The 18,267-nt window shown below is 41.2% G+C and overlaps 1 protein-coding gene across 1 annotated transcript; it reads left to right on the forward strand.

Moving 5' to 3' along the window:
* The first annotated feature begins 1,965 nt into the window (after nucleotides 1-1,965).
* On the forward strand, nucleotides 1,966-10,263 carry LOC129070933 (beta-defensin 121-like). Its single transcript, XM_054574159.1, has 3 exons — nucleotides 1,966-2,023; nucleotides 3,201-3,370; nucleotides 10,141-10,263. Exons 1-3 carry the CDS (start codon nucleotides 1,966-1,968, stop codon nucleotides 10,261-10,263), a joined length of 351 nt encoding a protein of 116 aa, XP_054430134.1.
* Nucleotides 10,264-18,267: the final 8,004 nt, after the last annotated feature.

Below are 18,267 nucleotides of genomic sequence, written 5' to 3' on the forward strand. Positions count from 1 at the left end.
TCGCAAATAGTCACAGCTACAGCTGTTTACTGACCATTCTCCTGACCTTCCTCTGTGGAAATCTGCTTTCTATTCTCCATTCTTCTCCCTGCCAGGAAGCTCTTGAGCAGTTTGCTTCACCTAAGTCTTAGTTTTATCATATGTGAGTTGAAGGTTTATGATTTCCACTTCCAAGAATTGTTCTGAAGGTAATGATAAATACGAGGATGACAATAACAAAAATGAAAAACAACAATAATAATTCATAAGTATTCAGCACCAGCTATGTGTCAGGTACTAAGCAATTTACAGAAATTATCCCATTTTATTAAATCAGGTACAATTATGATATGTATTTTATCATAGGACGCTCAAAAAATTTGCCTTATTCAAGATCAATAGTTACTAAGTGTCGGGGCCAACACTCAAATCCAAATCTGTGTGATACCAAAACCTATTCTCTAATCCTAGTACTTTAGGGTTCTAGAATTCTCTTCTTTCTTTGTCTTCCCTCAAAGTCTCTTAAGTTCTGCCCGAGGCCCAGCCCTTAGTCAGCTCCTTCAGAAGTTCAGCTGAAGGGGCACAGTTCACGTGCTTTCTCTACACTCTGGAAGGACTTGGGTTGCCTCCCCGTTAGATCACTTCTCTTAGCCTTACTAAATGTATGTTACTTATCCAGCCTGCACGTACTTCCTAAGTACCTGCACTGTCCCAGATGTGTCAGAGACTTCTAGCTGTCCTTCAGGGGCTGTCTTCCTCTTCTTAGTAAGATCACCCCTGGATTTCAGCTAGCCATGGCTACCCAGAATAAAGAAAATATTTCCAGCCTACCTTGCAGCTAGGCATGGCCCTCCAGATGAGCCCTAGCAAACGGCCTGGAGTGGAAGCAATGTGTGCGGGTTCTGAGTGGGGTCCTCGGGAGGGCAAGGTGTGCACTTCATTTCCTTCTTTCTCCTCCCCCGATGGCTGCAATGGGGACTCGATGGTGAGAAATGGAGCAGCTCTCCTGGGTCATCAAATGAAGCTGCCTGTTGACAATGGCGGAGCATCCAGCCAGAATGATTCTTGCTCCTGCTGAATAGTGAAGCTGCTGCAGGTAACTGATTGTCCAGACAAGAAAGAAAAGAAAGAAAGAAAGAAAGAAAGAAAGAAAGAAAGAAAGAAAGAAAGAAAGAAAGAAAGAAAGGAAGAAAGAAAGAAACCAAAGTCTGCCTTTTGGAATTATTGTTTGGGGGAAAATATTTGTTAAAATAATTGAATTACTATTTTAATTATATTCTAATTACATTTAATTACACCAGCTGATGTGATGGGCACTGGGGTTCCAATGCAAAGGTCTGACATTCTAATGGGAGACAAACATCTAAAGACTAAACATGTAAAATTAAATTTAGAAAGAACTAAAAAATCTGTGCAGGTCACAGGATAGTTTATTATGATACAGAGTGACTGCAGCTGGGAGTACCACTGTCTAGGGCGACCAGAAAAAGCCTGTCCAAGGAGGTGACATTTGGGATGAGACTGAATGGTGAGCAGAAGCCAGCCATGGGAGGGTCTGAAGGAGGAACTTTGCAGGAAGAACAAATTTCCTGAACTGGGAGTTGGTTGACAAGCTCAAGGTTCAGAAAGGATACATGTGTTTTTTTGTTTCTTAAATTAAATGTTTCTTTATATATGTTTATGTATTAATTAAATCATTTGCTTGTCATTCTCAAAAAGCTAAATGGCTTTAATCCGCCTGTCTCCTTACCAGGAGGGAAGGCCCCTTGGGCCCGAGTGCTGGCCAGTCTCCCACACACTTGTCTTAAGCTTTGCTGCCTCATCTGCTACACACTGTCCTTTGGCCTGGCTGAGCTCATATAAATCCTCGCCTGCTATACTTCACTGCCCACAGCCCTGCCAATAAAAGCAAGGCTCATCCCGACTGCGGAGAGCTCTGTTTCTATCCCTGGCAACACAGCCACCTTCTTCAGTGACCTGCCAGCCATGAAGCCTCTATTCTTGATGCTTGCCATTCTTCTGGCCATTGAACCGGTGATGTCAGGTAACTCCGGTCTCTCAAGTATCTGGGATCCCAGTCACGAACGTCTCCTCTCCCCTTTCCTCCTCGCTCTGGGCAGCATCTGAAGCTTTTCCCCATTTCACGTGGCTTTGGGAGGTTTTCCCATAATCACCCCATGTCCACATCTCTCCCTGGTGCTTACTTGCCAAGGTGGTGGGATGGAAGATGTTTGGAGCATCGGGCCCTTGAGGGCAGGATAGTGTTCTGGTGGGATCTTGGGAGTGGACTTAGGGGTAAAGTTTGGGTTCTTAGGGGTAACGGTTGGGGGCTTTTGAGGGCCTTGGGAGATAAGATTGAAGTCTGGGGGTGAATTGTGAGGAGAGAGAAAGACCTTAGGGTCAGAGTGAGGGAGGGAGGATTTGGATGAGCTGGAGGTGAGGAGCTGGGCTTCATTGATGGTTTGGGGTGGGCTGGAGAGGGGATGGGATTTTGGGTGAGTGAAGCTGGTGTTGGGGATTAGGTTGGGGGTTTGGCTGAAGCTGGGGGTTGATAGTGGATGCTTCGGGGTGTTTATTAGAGGTTCAGTTTGGTGAGGGACTACTGCTCAGAACTAAGGTTGGTGATTTGATTAGATTTGGGTTTGGCTTGGAGTTGGGGCTCAAGGGGCATTGAGCTGGGTGAGGCTGGGAGTTCTAATTAAGACTGGAGAGGCCTTTGAATTTGAATTAGGTGAATATGGGGTTAAGGAGAATTAGAGATTGGGCTGGAGCTGGAGCTGGGGTTTGTTGGGCTTAAGTTAGATAGGGCCCAGCTATTGATAAAGCGGCTGCTCTGTTGAAATGTGGCTGAGTCCCCGTCATCTCCTTATATTATAGGGTGTTGTTTGTTCTTTCCCCATTATTCCTAAGCTTCATTAGGTTTGAGTTTCAATGGTAGCAATTAAGCCTAAACTTAGAAGTAGGAGGTTGGGGGATAGGAAGACAGAAAGGTGGGACATCTGAAAAAAGCTTTTTAAAAAGCCTTGGTGTTCACAATTTTGGAACAATTGTCTCAGTCTTTTCCTTCTCAAGGTTTCTTCTCTCTTTTCCTGGGACTGGCTCCAGCATTACTGACTCAATCTTCTCTCTCTCCCCTGTCTCCCTGCTCCTTTTTTGCTTCCTCTTATCTCCCCCCTTCCCACCCTGAGGGATACTAACATGGTTGTTCCTATACTCAATAGTATCCTGTTGGATGAATGGACAATGCCGGTTGGTGTGCAAAAATGATGAAGAGAACGTCATACGCTGCTCAAATCGTAAACGGTGCTGTGTCCTTAGCCGTTACTTAACAATCGAACCAGTAACAATCGATGGAATACTCCCCTGGACCACTCCTCGGCCTACTAGACAAGTAAAACATAAGGCCAGACCTGGCCACTGAGTTGCAAGATAAGAGGAAATCATGGCTAGAAATGACTTTGCTTCAAGTTTCTTAGTTTCCACATCCCACTAAAACTCACAGATCTTGTGCCTGTCAATCATGAGGAATGATGCTCCAGAAGGATTGAGGGCGAGGAGATGGCAAGATAAGGGTTAATTGGTAGCAGAGAGAAATCCCTGAGGCTGGGCCACAGCAATGGACTGATGGTTACAGTCTTGAAGATAGTTCCTCATCCTCCAGCTGCAGGAAAGGCTATTGGGTCAGGAGTGGACTGAGAAGCACACGTGAAAAGCTGAGCTTGAAAGGCACAGCTGATGCCTAGAGAGTGGGAGAACTCTTGGGCCGGGAGCTTTGGTTTACCTTGGGGGTGATTGGATTAAGGGTGAACAGGGACTGAGTAGAGCCCAAACCCTTGGGTTTCTGGGTAAGTTGACTGAGATGCCTTTTGAAGCTCAAGAGCTCACACTTCCAAGGATCAGAAAGTTTCCAAGTACTAAAAAAAGATAAAATACATGAATTTACTAATTTATAAATGAATTTATTATTCATTTTCTACATTCTTTCATGGATTCAGTTATTCATTCAGTCACCTTGGCTCTGCCACTCACCACTGTCAGACTGTATGTACATACACTTCTCAGAACGCCAGCCTCCCTATTTGCAAAACTGGAATAATAGGCTCTGTCTCAGGATGGGGTAAGAATGAAATGGGAACATGTAGAGCATAGTGCCCAGCACATAGTAAGCTCTCAATAAATGCTAGTCGTTGCTCTTGCTCATTGATTTATTCAAGCATTTAAGGAATATGTGCTGTGCGTCTTCCAATTGTGTTAGTCTCTGAGGGACAGAGAAGCCTGTTGCATTTGAACTATAACTTAGCCTGGGAGAAGGCTCACCCATGGGGAATGTTCAAGAATTCTGATTGGGAATATAGGGGATTCTAGAGGTATCTTCCCAGGCATTGTTATCTTAAACCCCATTCTCTAGACTTTATTTATCCAACGCAAGAGGACAACACTGTGTTCTATGCAGCGAGGTCAGGAACAGTGTTCTATAGAGCACGGTGCAGGACACAGAGACAGATAGAAGGAATTCACTCTGATCTATGCAGATAATTTGTTCTCATATCACTATTTCCACCCTCAGGCTCTGGGAAGAGAACCACCCTCCTTCTTTAATCCTGATTGAAGAATCCTGATTTAATCCTAGGCTTCCCCTGGCTGAGTCTCTTCCCATGTGGTGAGGGGTTGATGGGGGCAAGGAAGATATTTTATTCCCCTAGAAAATGTGGCCTCCCTACATCCCCACCCCACTTTGTAGATTATGCTTTGAATAGCTGGGACCTGCAATTTCCTGCCCAAAGAATCCTAGTGCCTGCTTCCAGGGACTGTGGGAGGCCTTTCTGAGGCCCGCCCCTGGAGGGTGGGCTCACTGAGTGTGCATTCCTAGGCAGGAGGGGTGTCAGGGGCTGTGGCAGAGCTTGGATGGTCAGGCTGGCGTGTCCCTGTCTGTGCCTACGAAACTCCTCGCTGCCTGGGGTAGAGCTGGGCATGGGCGCGAGGAGAGGCAGGCTGGGGCTGCGCCAGCCCCCTCGGGCTTCCACGTTCCTGCATGGAACTCTGAAGAATCCAACAAACATAAATTCAGACCTGACCCTTTGGGCGATTGTGAAAGGATATTTCATTAAGGGTGATTAGGATATATCTTATTTATCTTGTGTGTTAGCTTGTTAGTTTATTAGTTCTGTATTCACAGCTGTTAAATATTCAGACATATAATGTATGAGCCTCCATTTGTACTTGCCCCAGGACCCACAGATGTTAGGGCTGTGCCAGGAATCTGGGTCCTGCCCTGGCTCACAACCCATCCCCAAACCCATGTCAGAGGCAAGATACGGGTAACCTGTGCTTTCAGCCTCAGTGCCTGTCTGCGCCTGGGGCCCCTCAGGCTGTTGCTACCTGTGCCTGAGGCCCTGGGCGAGACCAGAATACTTCCTCACCGGCCTCCCCGCCTCCAGATTTCCTTTGCATTAGTCTCTGTTATCAGAGGGATTCTTTCTAGGAAGCTCAACTGACCCTGTTGCTCTCTGCTTATCTCCCATGACTGCCACTCACAGACTTTCTCTTCAGCTACACCGACCTTCTGACCACCCCTTCCTGCCCTTACCATTGTCATTATTCATGGTCCTCCTCCGCCTTGGCTCATCCCTGTGACGGACTCCTTCTTACCCTTCAAAGCCCAGCCAATGCCCATACCCATGAAAGCCTTCACATAAGCTCCCTATTTTTTAAAATTGCAATAACAGTTCTCATGGACACTTGTGTGTCAGGCACTGTGCGTGGTGTTTAGGCCTGAAATCATTCCATTTTTACAACAGCCCTCGTATTATCCCATTCTTATTGATGAAGCAACTGAGATCTAGAGAGGTGGTATAATTAGCCAAGGTCACACAACAGTAAGATAGAGCAGGGATTCAAAGTGAGTTCTGACTGGCTTCACCAAGTATCATTCTTAAGAAGGTATGGCTCAGATCAAGTTATTGTGTAATTATTTCAGGCACTGATCGCTTCCCACTAATCCCCCAGATACTCACATAGCAGGCATCTTATTTACATCCACATGCCTGATGTCACGGCCCGTGCTTGGCACAGATGCTATTTAGAGAGTGTTTCTTGAGTGAGTGAAGAGATGGACGATGAATTCATGTCTGAGAGCATGAGTGGATTGGGGAGTGGGTACAAGTGGCGAATGTATCAGGCATGAATCGGGGTGGGACCCTTCCTGGGCTGCAGGGATCGGAGGGCCCCAGCCTCAGGTATACTGGCTCTGGCTGGCTCCGTGAGGAAAGACGCAGAGCAGCTCCTGGGCCTTGCTCAAGTTGGTTCTTACTCATCAGTTTGCTTTTAAAACATGGATTTCACAGCGTGGGAGGTGTCCAAGGAGAGTCTAAAGGTTCTTCAATACCTGAGGCCTGGTGTTAACCTCTCCACACATAGCCGTTCATACCCTCACCAAGTTAATTCATACGAGGGCCTACCTATTCACTTGGCCAGCAACATTTATTATGAATCTCGCACGTTTCACACAGGGCACACAGAGACAGCTCTGGCAGGTGATGTAATGATGAGGTGAGAAAGGGCTTGGAACTCACCACTGAGACATGGTAAGCTTTCAGAAGACATTTAACCCTGTGTCTGAATCTCTGAACTTGGGGCCCAGGCATGTGAAATTTTGAGAATTCCCTCAATTGTTCCTTTGGGAGATAAGACCCCATCCCCTAATTTCCCTTCTAGACTTTTTTCATTCCTGATAGCCCTCAAACTCTGAGAATCTTTGATCTAGGCAACTATCCCTTGTCTTCCCATGTCACAGATGGGGAGACTGAGGCCCAAGGAGGAAAAGTGGCCTATGTTCATAAGTAGGTTCAAGATAATGCTGAGATTAAGCAGGTTTTCTCTGAGGGAATACTGAAGATGATATTAAGTCAATATGGGTAATAACAGTGAGCGTTGATGCGGATCAATATGGGGTCGACAGGAAGGCAGGTGTTAGGAGCTGCAAAGCCCCTGACAAAAGCTTTGGGGTTAGGCTGAGTGCCTTTGAATCCCCTTTTTGTGGAAGCCACGGCCATTCCCCAGGGGGAAGGTTGGAAGGTTTGAGGCCTGCTCCTCCATCTCAGCTGTGCACTTCTGCACACCCTTCTCTTGGAAACAAATCTCACACTGGTCTTCCTTCTCAGGGAAGATGGGAAAGGACCTCACGTCCAGGGTATGTGAAGGAAAGGGCATGGTATTTGTTGCAGCAAGGCTTCCTTGAATATCTCTTTTCTTCCTCATAAGCTGAGGGGTGATGAAAGTGGGTAGAAACGTTGGCAGTAAATAGCAAGCCTGTCTGGGTGGGAGTTTAGCCTGACAGTTATAGAAGTAGTATGACCCCAAAGCAGAGTAGACTGGGCACTGCCCTGGACATTTTTTGGGATGTGTACACAAGTCTGCTGGTGTAGATAAAGCTCAATTCAGCCTCTGTTCTGTACACCAGTACCCATAATCTAAGTTATAATTGATACTTAGATGAAGAATTCATCTTTGATTCTTATCCAAGGTCCACAGGAATACAAATATTTTCTCCTTATCTCTCCTCATCCTTGCTTAGGCAACATATGCTCTCTGTGCAAAATAAAATAAAGATCCCTTTTATTCAATGCAAGGACTTAGGATATCATTGCGTGTGTGCACATGTACGTTAGATTTTGTATTAAGCCTGTTTGGATATAGGAGACCCTACGTGCCCAGCACCAAGGACAAATTCTAGTGAAGATTGGGAGCTGATAACCATTTGTGGAATGACTATCAGGCTCTTGATTGCCAGGGTCAGAAGTTTGGGCTTAAAAGATTGACCTAAGAGTCAGGAACTACTATTGTTCACACAGATGAGAAAAGAGTAGGGACAATACAGAAATTTGTTTACACTACAAATAAAGCAGGAGCTGGGATTTGAACCTAGAGTCTTGATCTCAGATCCTGTTCTATTAAACACTCTATAACTCTGTAAGTTATTTATTTGTATTTTAATTAATTAATTTGAGCTTTATTGACATATAAAAGTGTAACATAGTTAAAGTGGCCATTTTCATGATTTGATATACATATACATTGTGAAAATTCCCCTCTCTGGTTAATTAACACACCCATCACCTCACACATTTATTTATTTATTGTTTTGAAAAGAAGAATAAAGTTAGAGGAATCATTCTAACACATTTCAAGATTTATTTAACTAAACTAATCAAGACAAGGTGGTATTGGTGGAAGGGACAGGAAACCTAAAGACAGCCCCACACAAGTACAACCCAAACTGCCCAAAGCAATTCAATGGAAGAAAGATGTTCTTTTAAATAAGTGGTGCTGGAGCAATTGGGATTTGTAGGCAAAACAAACAAACAAATTAAACAAACACACACACACAAACAAAAAACCACAAACACCTCAATTTAAACAACAAAACTTATAAAAAATTATATCAAAATAGACCATAGATTTAAATATTCTAAAAGAAAACATAGAAAAAAAACTTTCAGGTATAGGGCTAGGTAAAAAGCCCTTAGATGTGAAAAGTATAATTCATAAAAGAAAAAACCCATTAATTGGACTTAATCAAAATTTAAAACTTTCACTCTAAAAGAGGCCCAATGAAAAGAATAGATGAAAAGACAAACTATAGACTGGGAGAAATATTTGCAAACCACTTATTTGACAAAAGACTTGTATCTAGACTATAGGAGCAACTCATAACTCACAAACAATCCAATTAGGAAAAGGTCATGAAAAGACATTTCATTGAAGAAGATATACAGAAGGCAAATGAGCACACGAAAAGATGTTCAATACCATTGTAATTAAAGAAATGCAAATTAAGGCCACAATGAGATTTGACTACATGCTTATTAGGATAACTAAGATTGAAAATAACAACACCACCAAATGTTGGCAAGGATGCAGAGAAACTGGATCTTTTATACATTGCTGGTGAGAATGTTAAATGATACAACCACTCTGGGAAATCGATTGGTGGTTTCTACACACACACACACACCCACACACACACACACACACCCACAATACTACCCAGAAAATGCACTGAACTCTTGGTCATTTATTCCAGAGAAATGAAAAATTTAGTGTCAAAATTGTAGATAAATGTTCATAGCAGTGTAATTTATTTTTAAGGGATTCCTTTTTTAAGAAGATACTATCTTTTCAGACTGGTTTTAGGTTCATAACAAAATTGAGAGGAAGGCACAGAAGACTTCTCATGTACTTTCTCCTCCTACTCAATAGCCTCCCCTATTATCAACATCTCCCACTAGAGTGTAGGTTTGGTACAATTGATAAACCTACCTCAACACATCATAATCACTCAATCATTCCAAGCCCATTGTTTACATTATGGCTTGCTCTTGGTCTTGTACAATCTATGGGTTTGGACAAATGTATAATGGCATGAATCCATGATTGTAACATCATGGAGAGTATCTTCACTGCTACACAAATCCTCTGTGCTCTACATATTCATCTCTCCCCCACCCCAACCCACGACGACAGCTGATCTTTTTATTATCTCCATAGTTTTTCCTTTTCCGGAATACTATATAGTTGGAATCATATAGTATGTGGCCTTTTCAGACTGGCTTCTTTCACTTAGTAATTGCATTTAAGCTTCCTCCGTGTCTGTTTGGGACTTGATAGATTATTTCTTTTTAGTGCTGAATAATATTCCATTGTCTGGAGGTACCAGAGTTTATCCATTTATCTACTGAAGGACATCTTGGTGGCTTCCAAATTTTGGGAATTACGAGCAAAGCTACTGTAAACATCTGTGTGCAGACTTTTGTGTGGACATCAGCTCTCAAGTCCTTTGGGTAAATACCAAGGAATGCAATTGTTGGTTTGTTCGGTAAGGGTATGTCTAGTTTTGCAAGAAACCACCAAACCACCTTCCAAAGTGCCTGTACCACTTTCCATTCCCACCAGGAACATATGAGAGTTCCAGTTGCTTCACATTCTTGCCAGCATTTGGTGTTTACAGTGTTCTAGAGTTTGGTCATTCTAATAGGTGTACAGTGGTGTATCATTACGGTTTTAGCCCTTTAGGTTTTACTACGCTCCCTGACTCATCATGTCTATGTTACTGCTAAGAGGAAATAAAGTATTTGTTATTTTTGTTTTTGCTTTTTTGGCCAGGTAAACATCGCATCCTTCGATGCATGGGTGACAAGGGAACCTGCAGACCTTCTTGCAAAAGGACTGAACATTCCTACCTCTATTGCAGAAATTATCAACCATGCTGCCTCCAGTCCTACATGAGGATAAACATTTTAAACCCAGAGTTAAAAAATGACTGGAGCTGAGAGAAACACTGGCCAAAAAATATCCTGAGAGCTGGTGATCACCATACTCACTCAACCTGCTGTCAATACCCCTCATTAAAATTCATGCACTTGACTCCCTTGTCTTTCATCCCTTGCAAATCACAGAGAGTGAGTCTTGCATGATGAGGTATCTGTCCTCTTCTGGATCCAGTCCTGTGAGAGAGAAAGGTAAAATATGAATGACAAGAAGAGAAAGAATCTATGCAAATCAGGGAAGATAGGGAGGGAATGAATGTACTTGAGTCCATTGAAGGAAGGCTGAGGGCTTAGGCAGAGCCGTGGCTTCATCCATGCCATGTAGGGTTCAGAGGTGGACCAGAACTAGTGGGCTACATCCATAGGACAGTGGGTGAAGACCTGGTAGACAAAGATGCCTTAGCTCTCAGAAGAACTTCCTAACTGGCCACTGTAATAAAGAATAAGGTGTCTTGTCAAAATTTCAAGTTAGATGACTATTGGGGAAGGAACTGGAATATTGAATGTTGTTCTTTTTGATGAGTATTAAGATCTTCTAATTCCTGAAAATATAGGAAGTTTGTGCCACCAATGATAACCAACACTAGTTTTTAAGGTAACATTCTAATTTTACTTTTTATGTCTTCCCTCCACTAATATCTTTTTTCCGTCTTGATCTTTACTTCCAAATTTTGTCAAAAGGAAAGTACCTACACTTGCCAATTGCCTTTCTTTATTTCTGTGCCTCCCTGCAACTTGGTACAATTTGTTTTTGTGCTTATTGTTTTATTGAACTGGCTCTGGCCAAGGTCACCAAATGGGCTCCTTTTGGGAAGTTTCATGGATATTGCTCCACTGGTATCTCACTCTGCCTTTTGGAAGTATTTTCAACCATAGTTCATTCCCTTCCTGAAAACCTTAACTTGGTTGGCTTCTGTGACTTCTTTGTTTTCTTCCTCACTTTTGGGCTGCTCCTTCTCCATTATCTTTTGGAATTCCTCTGTTATTTGCCTCATTACATTCCCCCCAAATTTCTCTTCTCTTGTGAGAATAAAAACTCTTCACATTCCTAGGAAAAGGCTGACAGTTCTAGTGCCATGAAAACAAGCAAATTCTTTGAATGGTTTTAAACCTTCCTCCTACATCAGTGGCAACTTGCTTCGGTGAACACACTTCTGAAAACCAAATTGTCAGTGACAGCCACATGTGCCTTGACAGTCAGCCAGTGGGCCCTGGATTCCCCTCGGTGTACACCCTTCCAAGCTGTCAGCAACCCCTCCCCACATCTGGGACCAACACCATTCCTCTAAGATGCTGCCTTCAAAAGCTATGTAAGTGCAGCTCCTCGCTCTGTGTAATGAGCCTAGGCCTGACCAGCGTGGCTCTCTTTTATTTAAGAAAGCGATCATTTCATCATTTTGGTTTCAGACACTGAGTGACAATTTTATCCCTTGACAATCACCTTCTTTTCTCCTGGACTCAGTGCTGCCACCGGTCCTCTCATGACAACAGAATTTATAATCTACAGAACAGCATTGGTTCTGGGCCTTTGTCTCCAGCAGAGCAATGGTCTAAAAACCTAAACTAACCCTCCTACTGAAAACATCTAAAATAATTTATTTAAATTACACCAAAAAAGAAAAAACTTCATAAGCAACCTTGACCTTGTAGAAAGAGTAAAGAATATGATGGTCAAGTGAAACCATGTGCTTTTCTGAAGACAGCAACTGAAGCATATGCTGAATCAGGTGAACTTGAGCTTCAGTTTCCATGGCTTTGGCCAGGAGAGTGGGCGGAGGCGGGGGAGAGGGGACAGTGCCCTAGGGCCTGAACAACTGCCCGTCTGATAGGAGACTCCTGCATAAATTTCCGTCCTGATAGTGTTACATATGTTATGCAAGGACAAAACAGATACAACGGCCCTCCTTCTCCACATGTTTTAAGGGCAATTGCCTGGTCTTGAAACTTTGTACTCAGTATGCAGAAAAGAAGTCTCCACTAAGAATTTAAAACCACAAGCTGGCTCTAGCATGGTCTCAGCCTGAACTCATAACATATAGATGGCCTGAGAAAAAAATCCAGCTGACAATTTAGCTTAAAGTTGCCCCAGACTATTAGTGCCAAACATGTCTGACAGAGGTAAATGAAGAGGTAGATCTTTACGTTAGGACTCAATTAATTTACTAAGATAAAGTTCCAAGAAAATGTACAGATCAGAGTCCCAAATCACAAAACACGCAAGGCAATAAGGCACAGTGAATTAAGGCCAGCAGAAATCACAGACCAGAGATTCAGACTTCTAAAGACTTCAAATATTCCAATTATCAAAATATTAATTTTAATAATCAGTTGAAAAAATAAATTCATGAGATTTGAATTCCCCATCAGTTGAGTACTATCTGACCCCTGTCAAAAAGCATTCCAACGTTAGATGGAAATGATACCGTTCAAAACTGAGACTTAAGGCCCGGAAAGCAAAAAATACACTGTAGGAACAAGTGGCTCAGATGCCTACGGACCTGCTTTATTGCCTGTCGTTCATGACACCTTTTGGCGGTTGATGGTGTCACAAGGAGTCCTTACGGTTAGCGGACAGAGGAGGAAAACACAAGAGTGTGGGTTTGTGAAGCAGCTTATGTAATATGGTGGCGCCAGCCGGAAGTGCTGTGTTAGAGCCTGATTTAGAAGTGACCCTGAGATTTGACAGCAAACAAGGAAATCTTTTCCATAGAAGGAGGGATGGCCTAGAGTGTGGCTCCACAGCAATTCACAGACTGTGATAATAGGTCCTCTGGTGGGTTGGTCAGTGTCTCAGAAAGGGCAGGATGAAAGGGGTTACAGCAGTACGGTGTATGGGAGAGCTATGTGGATGGATCTCTCCGAAAGGGCATGGGGTGTGAAGATATTTAATTTTTAAATTAAAAAAATTTTCAATTACAGTTGACATTCAATATTATTTTATGTGAGTTTCAGGTGTATGGCATAGTGGTTAGGTGTTTATAATTTATAAAGTAACCCCCCTGATAAGTCTAGTACCCACCTGACACCATACAAAGTTATTACAGTGTAATTGACTATATTTCCCATGCTGTACTTTACATTCCCATGACTATTCTGTAAAAAACAATTTGTACTTGATATTTTGATGCCATCAGAGACAAAATGAAGCTCTCAGTAACCAGGTGGACAAAATGGCCCATCCCTCTTCCACAATTAAAAGGCCCCCCTTTGGATGTCTGTGTGTGATCAAGGCCTGCCCAAGGAAATGTGCCTATGAAACCAGCCTTTCAATAGTTTCTAGTCCAACCTTGAAGCAACTGGGGCAAAAGGAGGCCTTAGAGCTCATTCATACCCGGGCCAGACCATTTCCTGTGGTGAGTGACAATGTAGGGCTTTGGAGCTGAAGCTTGTAGTAAAATAGATGCTTTCACCTGAGGTGCCTGCTGTTATCAAGAAAGCTTTTAGCGTTCTACAAGCTACTCTCACAAATGCAAGGCCTTAAAGATTTTGTTTATTTATTTATTTATTTTTAGAGAGAGGGGAAGGGATGGAGAGAGACAGAGGGAGAGAAACACCGATGTGAGAGAGAAACACCAACTGGTTGCATCTTGCACACCCCCAATCCGCGACCTGGCCCACAACCCGGGGGTGTGCCCCGACTAGGAATCAAACGGCCACCTTTTGGTTTGCGGGAAGACGCCCAACCTACTGAGCCACACTGGTCAGGGCTCATAAATGCAAGGATTTAAAATTTTAATTGTGACAACATATGCTGCCATCAAGAGGCAAGACTGACTCAAGGGACGCCTCTGGTATCCCAAACCACTTGTTAAGAAGACAGAAGGACAAATGGAAAGATTAGTGTTGGAACACTTAACTAAGCAATTAAGGTTGTGCAAAGAGCACCAGCAAACAAGAGACACTAAAAATGAATTAAAATTTGTCATGGAAAGAATTGAACATTTCAAGAACAGTACTGAGGAATTTATCATTTACAGTGTTGGGAATTTTTGAACTTCGTTGCACAGTTGTTTTTTAATCTAGAATTACACATTGATGGAGGTCAGAGTGTCACTGTTGTATTTTCAGTACTTTACACGCCTTGGCCCATCACTCTGAGGACAGGAGTGGGTGACAGCTCATGGGGGATCAGGGGGAAGTCATGAGCTTTGATGAACTGGTGGGGAAGACGTGGCGGTTTCCAGTAGCTGGTCGAACATTCCGTTTTCTGTTTGCATCATGGCCATTTCAAAGTCGGAAGAATCGGGTGGTGCTGTTACAATGAAATCCAAAGGACTTAGGCTAAAGTCATATGCTGGTGTGGAAAAAGTCTTAGGCACTTCCTTGTGGGAGACTTTTGTCCTGTCGCCTTTACTTCTTGGAACGCAGCAGACGCGACGATAACTACATGTCGTTTTTACCTCTTCATTAGCTTTGCAGTATTTCCTGCACTGTCCCAATTTTTGCCTGCATTTTCTTTGACCAAAAGCTGAGTAACAAAAGGAAAGACCACTGATTTTAGGTTATGGATGCCCTCCATTTTACACGCACGACTGTATATCTGGCATCCCATAACAACTTCATGGGTTATAATGAGACACGGCTTCGAGGCTCTCAAGCTCAGGGCTGGTAAAATACCATCCATGTTTCTAAAAATATCTATTCCCAACCTCCTCGCTGATGATATTTTAAATCGTCTGAAAGTGAGATGAATTTTACCGTAAACGAAAAGAAACTTGCTAGTCCCAAGAAATGGGAACTAATTATAGTGAAGCTACTTGGGCCTGTGTGAAGCTACCCACAAAAGTTCATCTTGTTGTCACTGTGATTGAATTATTGGCATTGGTCATACCCCATGTAGTTAAATTTCTCTGAAGACATTCTATGGCAAAATACACATTCAAATGAGTATATTAAACAAACCTGTATAGTTAAAAATAATAATAAATTGTGTACCCATGCACCTGCATTCTGATTAAGAAATAGAACATTACTAGGACCTGAGAGTAGCGTAGGTATTCCTACCTGAGAGGCTTCATTTGTTCAGGTATTAGGCCAGTACTGCTTAGGCCAGTAATGTGCAAGGGAATCATGTAGAGATCTTGTTAAAATGCAGATACTGATTCAGTAGGTTAGGGTAGGGGGGTCTGATTTTCTGCTTTTTAAAAATTCTCTGGGTGAAGTCAATGATTCTAGTCCATGGACTACATTTTAGGTAGAAAGGTTTCAGGACATAAAAAGAAATCTCACTAAGCTCCATGTGTTTAATACCATACATTCTATGTTTTCCAGTAAAATGCAATATAATTAGAATGAAAAATTCCATGTACTTGGAAATTAAATAAGAGGATAAAAATAAAATTAGATTAGAAAAGTAGCAAGAAAGTCAGAAATAATGAAGTCAGAAGTAATGAACTCAGAAAACTTCTGGAAAGGCTAATTAAAAAAATGAAAAATAAAGATGACATCCATAGTGAAATGGTAAAATAAAAAATACATACCATATTAAAAATAAATAACAGAAGAGAATTATCAACAGCTGTACACAAATAAAATTGAAAAGCTAGATGAAATGTGTAAATTTCTAAAAATATCCCAGAATGGAAAATACAAACTTAAATAAATCAATAAGTATTTGGAAATTGAAATGGAAGGAAAAAACCTTCCTCTTTTGGGAAGACTCAGTGCTGAATGATTTTTAGAATTTTGGTAAAATAAATATAAATTAAAGTTACCATTTTAAAGCAAATAGTTCAGGGACATCATGTTCATCTACACTGTTACGTTAGTTACCATGACCACCAGCCATCCACAGAACTCTTTTCATCTTGTGCACTGAAACTCCACCTGTTAAAAAAATAGCCCTTCTCATACCCCGGGCAATCCCCATTCTACTTTGTGTGTCTTTGAATCTGACTATTCTAAGTGACTCATGGGTGAGATCATATGGTACTTGTCCTTTTGTAATTGTCTTATCTTACTTGGCATTAGATCTTCCATGTTTATCCACAAAGGCTAAATAATATTCTATTGAATGTATATACCACATTTTGTTTATCCAGTCCTTGCTCAGTGGACCTTTAGATTGCTTCCATGCTGGGCTATTGCGAATAATGCTGTCACCCTAGATGCGTTTAAAGGTACGTTCTACTACTTTCAAAGAAGATCTGAGAGCTATCATGCACAAAATGTTCCAGGAAACAGCCACGAGGGTTGGGAGGATGTGGAGGAAAGCTCTCTGGGTCATTTTTTATGAGGCTAATGTATTTCGTTCTAAAACCAAAAAATTATAGGTCCATTTTCTTTATAAATATAAAATTTAAATATTCTAAATAAAGCATTAGCCAACTGAATTCAACAGCGTATTAAAATGCCTCATGATCAAGTAGGGTTTAACTCCAAATATATAGACTATCATCCAACATTAGAAAATCTTTTAATGATTCACCATCTGTATAGAATTAAGGAGTTAAATAACAGAATTATGTTATTTAATGCAGAAAAATGATTTGATAAAGTTCAATGCTTATTTATGATGAAAACTCTAAACTCTAGACAAAGCAGGAAAGCAGTAGCTTCCTCAATTTGGTCAAGGTTACATATCAAATTGTAAAGCTAACACTATCTAACCCCAATATCCAATGAGGTCAGGAAACAAAAATATTCTTTAGTATTGATACTGTTTAAAATACTAGTGGTGGACCTGGTCAGTGTTTAAAGGAAAACAAAAAAAGGAAATAACAGTGTGAAGGTTGGAAGGAAAGTGATAAAACTGTTATCTCATTCTAGCAGTTATGATAATAATATAAAAAAGGAATTAACAAACTATTATTCAATAGTACTTCTTAAAATCAACAATATATAACTAGAAAATAAAATATATAACATAACCATGAAGTATCTAATTTAAACTAAGGATATCTAAGACCTCCATGGGATATATTTTAAAACTCTTAACAGAAAAATTTGATCTTGGATGGAATGTCTTAATTATTATATAGATTCACTTTCCCCTAAATTAATCCATAAATCTAATGCAATCCTAATCAAAATATCAATGGCATTTTTTGGAGACTTTATTATTTTATTTTAAAATGTATCATGAAGAATAAAAACTACTGATAACTAAGATTACTTTTTAAAAAGCAAGACAAAGACTTATCCTTCTAGACACTGACAGACTATAAAGTCATGGTATTACAAAAAAGAAAGCATTGTTATGAGAACAGATAGATCAATAGAACAGAACAGACATCTTGAAACAGATCTATGCTTAAATGGGGAACTTAATATGCAGTAATGATGGCACCATGAATCAATGGAGAAATTATTTAGCATACAGTGTTGGGATTACTTGCTCACTCCATGAGAAAAATAAAAGTGGATTTACACATTCCGGTTGGTGGCTTGAAGATCTAAAGTTGAAATTCAAAGCTAAAAACTTATTGAAAAATAATGTCAGCGATTTCCCTTGAGACATAAGAATGGGGAAGAACTTCAACAACGTCACCAAGCACAGCCCACAGGGCAAAATATTGTTGAATTTGACTAGACCAGAATTAAGTATTTTTGTTCAATGAAGGACACATCATGGTCAAAGTTCATAGACAGTTCATGACAGATTGGGGGATAATATGCCCAGTGACTAAAGCTGACTAAAGGATAATATAAAACATAAAGAACTCCTAATATCAACAAGAAGGCATTGCCTACCCAGTAGAAACAATGGGCAAAAGATATAAATAACAATTAACAGAAGTGGAAGGAGTCACTTGTTTAATTATTCAACAAATATTTGTCATCAGTTTGGGTCCAATAAATTCTTATCACAAATATTTGTTGAGTGTTGACTATATACCACATGCTATTCAAGATGCAGGAGGATACATCCGTTAAGAAAATAAACTCAACTTGCCACTCTTATGGAGATTTCAGTCTTTTTAGGAAACAATGTAAGAGATGATAAGAGAAGAAAACAAGACAT

This window comes from Pteronotus mesoamericanus, unplaced genomic scaffold, assembly GCF_021234165.1.
Source record: "Pteronotus mesoamericanus isolate MK-2021 breed Mesoamerican mustached bat unplaced genomic scaffold, CSHL_Meso_final contig_25, whole genome shotgun sequence".
In the NCBI taxonomy this organism is placed as follows: domain Eukaryota; kingdom Metazoa; phylum Chordata; class Mammalia; order Chiroptera; family Mormoopidae; genus Pteronotus; species Pteronotus mesoamericanus.

What these genes read in the sequence shown, in the direction of transcription:
- LOC129070933 (XM_054574159.1), top strand. Translation starts at nt 1,966, where the DNA reads ATGAAGCCTCTATTCTTGATGCTTGCCATTCTTCTGGCCATTGAACCG. An exon ending in CATTGAACCGGTGATGTCAG is followed by an intron (nt 2,024 to 3,200) that starts GTAACTCCGGTC and finishes TATACTCAATAG; the next exon opens with TATCCTGTTGGATGAATGGA. An exon ending in CTCCTCGGCCTACTAGACAA is followed by an intron (nt 3,371 to 10,140) that starts GTAAAACATAAG and finishes TTTTTTGGCCAG; the next exon opens with GTAAACATCGCATCCTTCGA.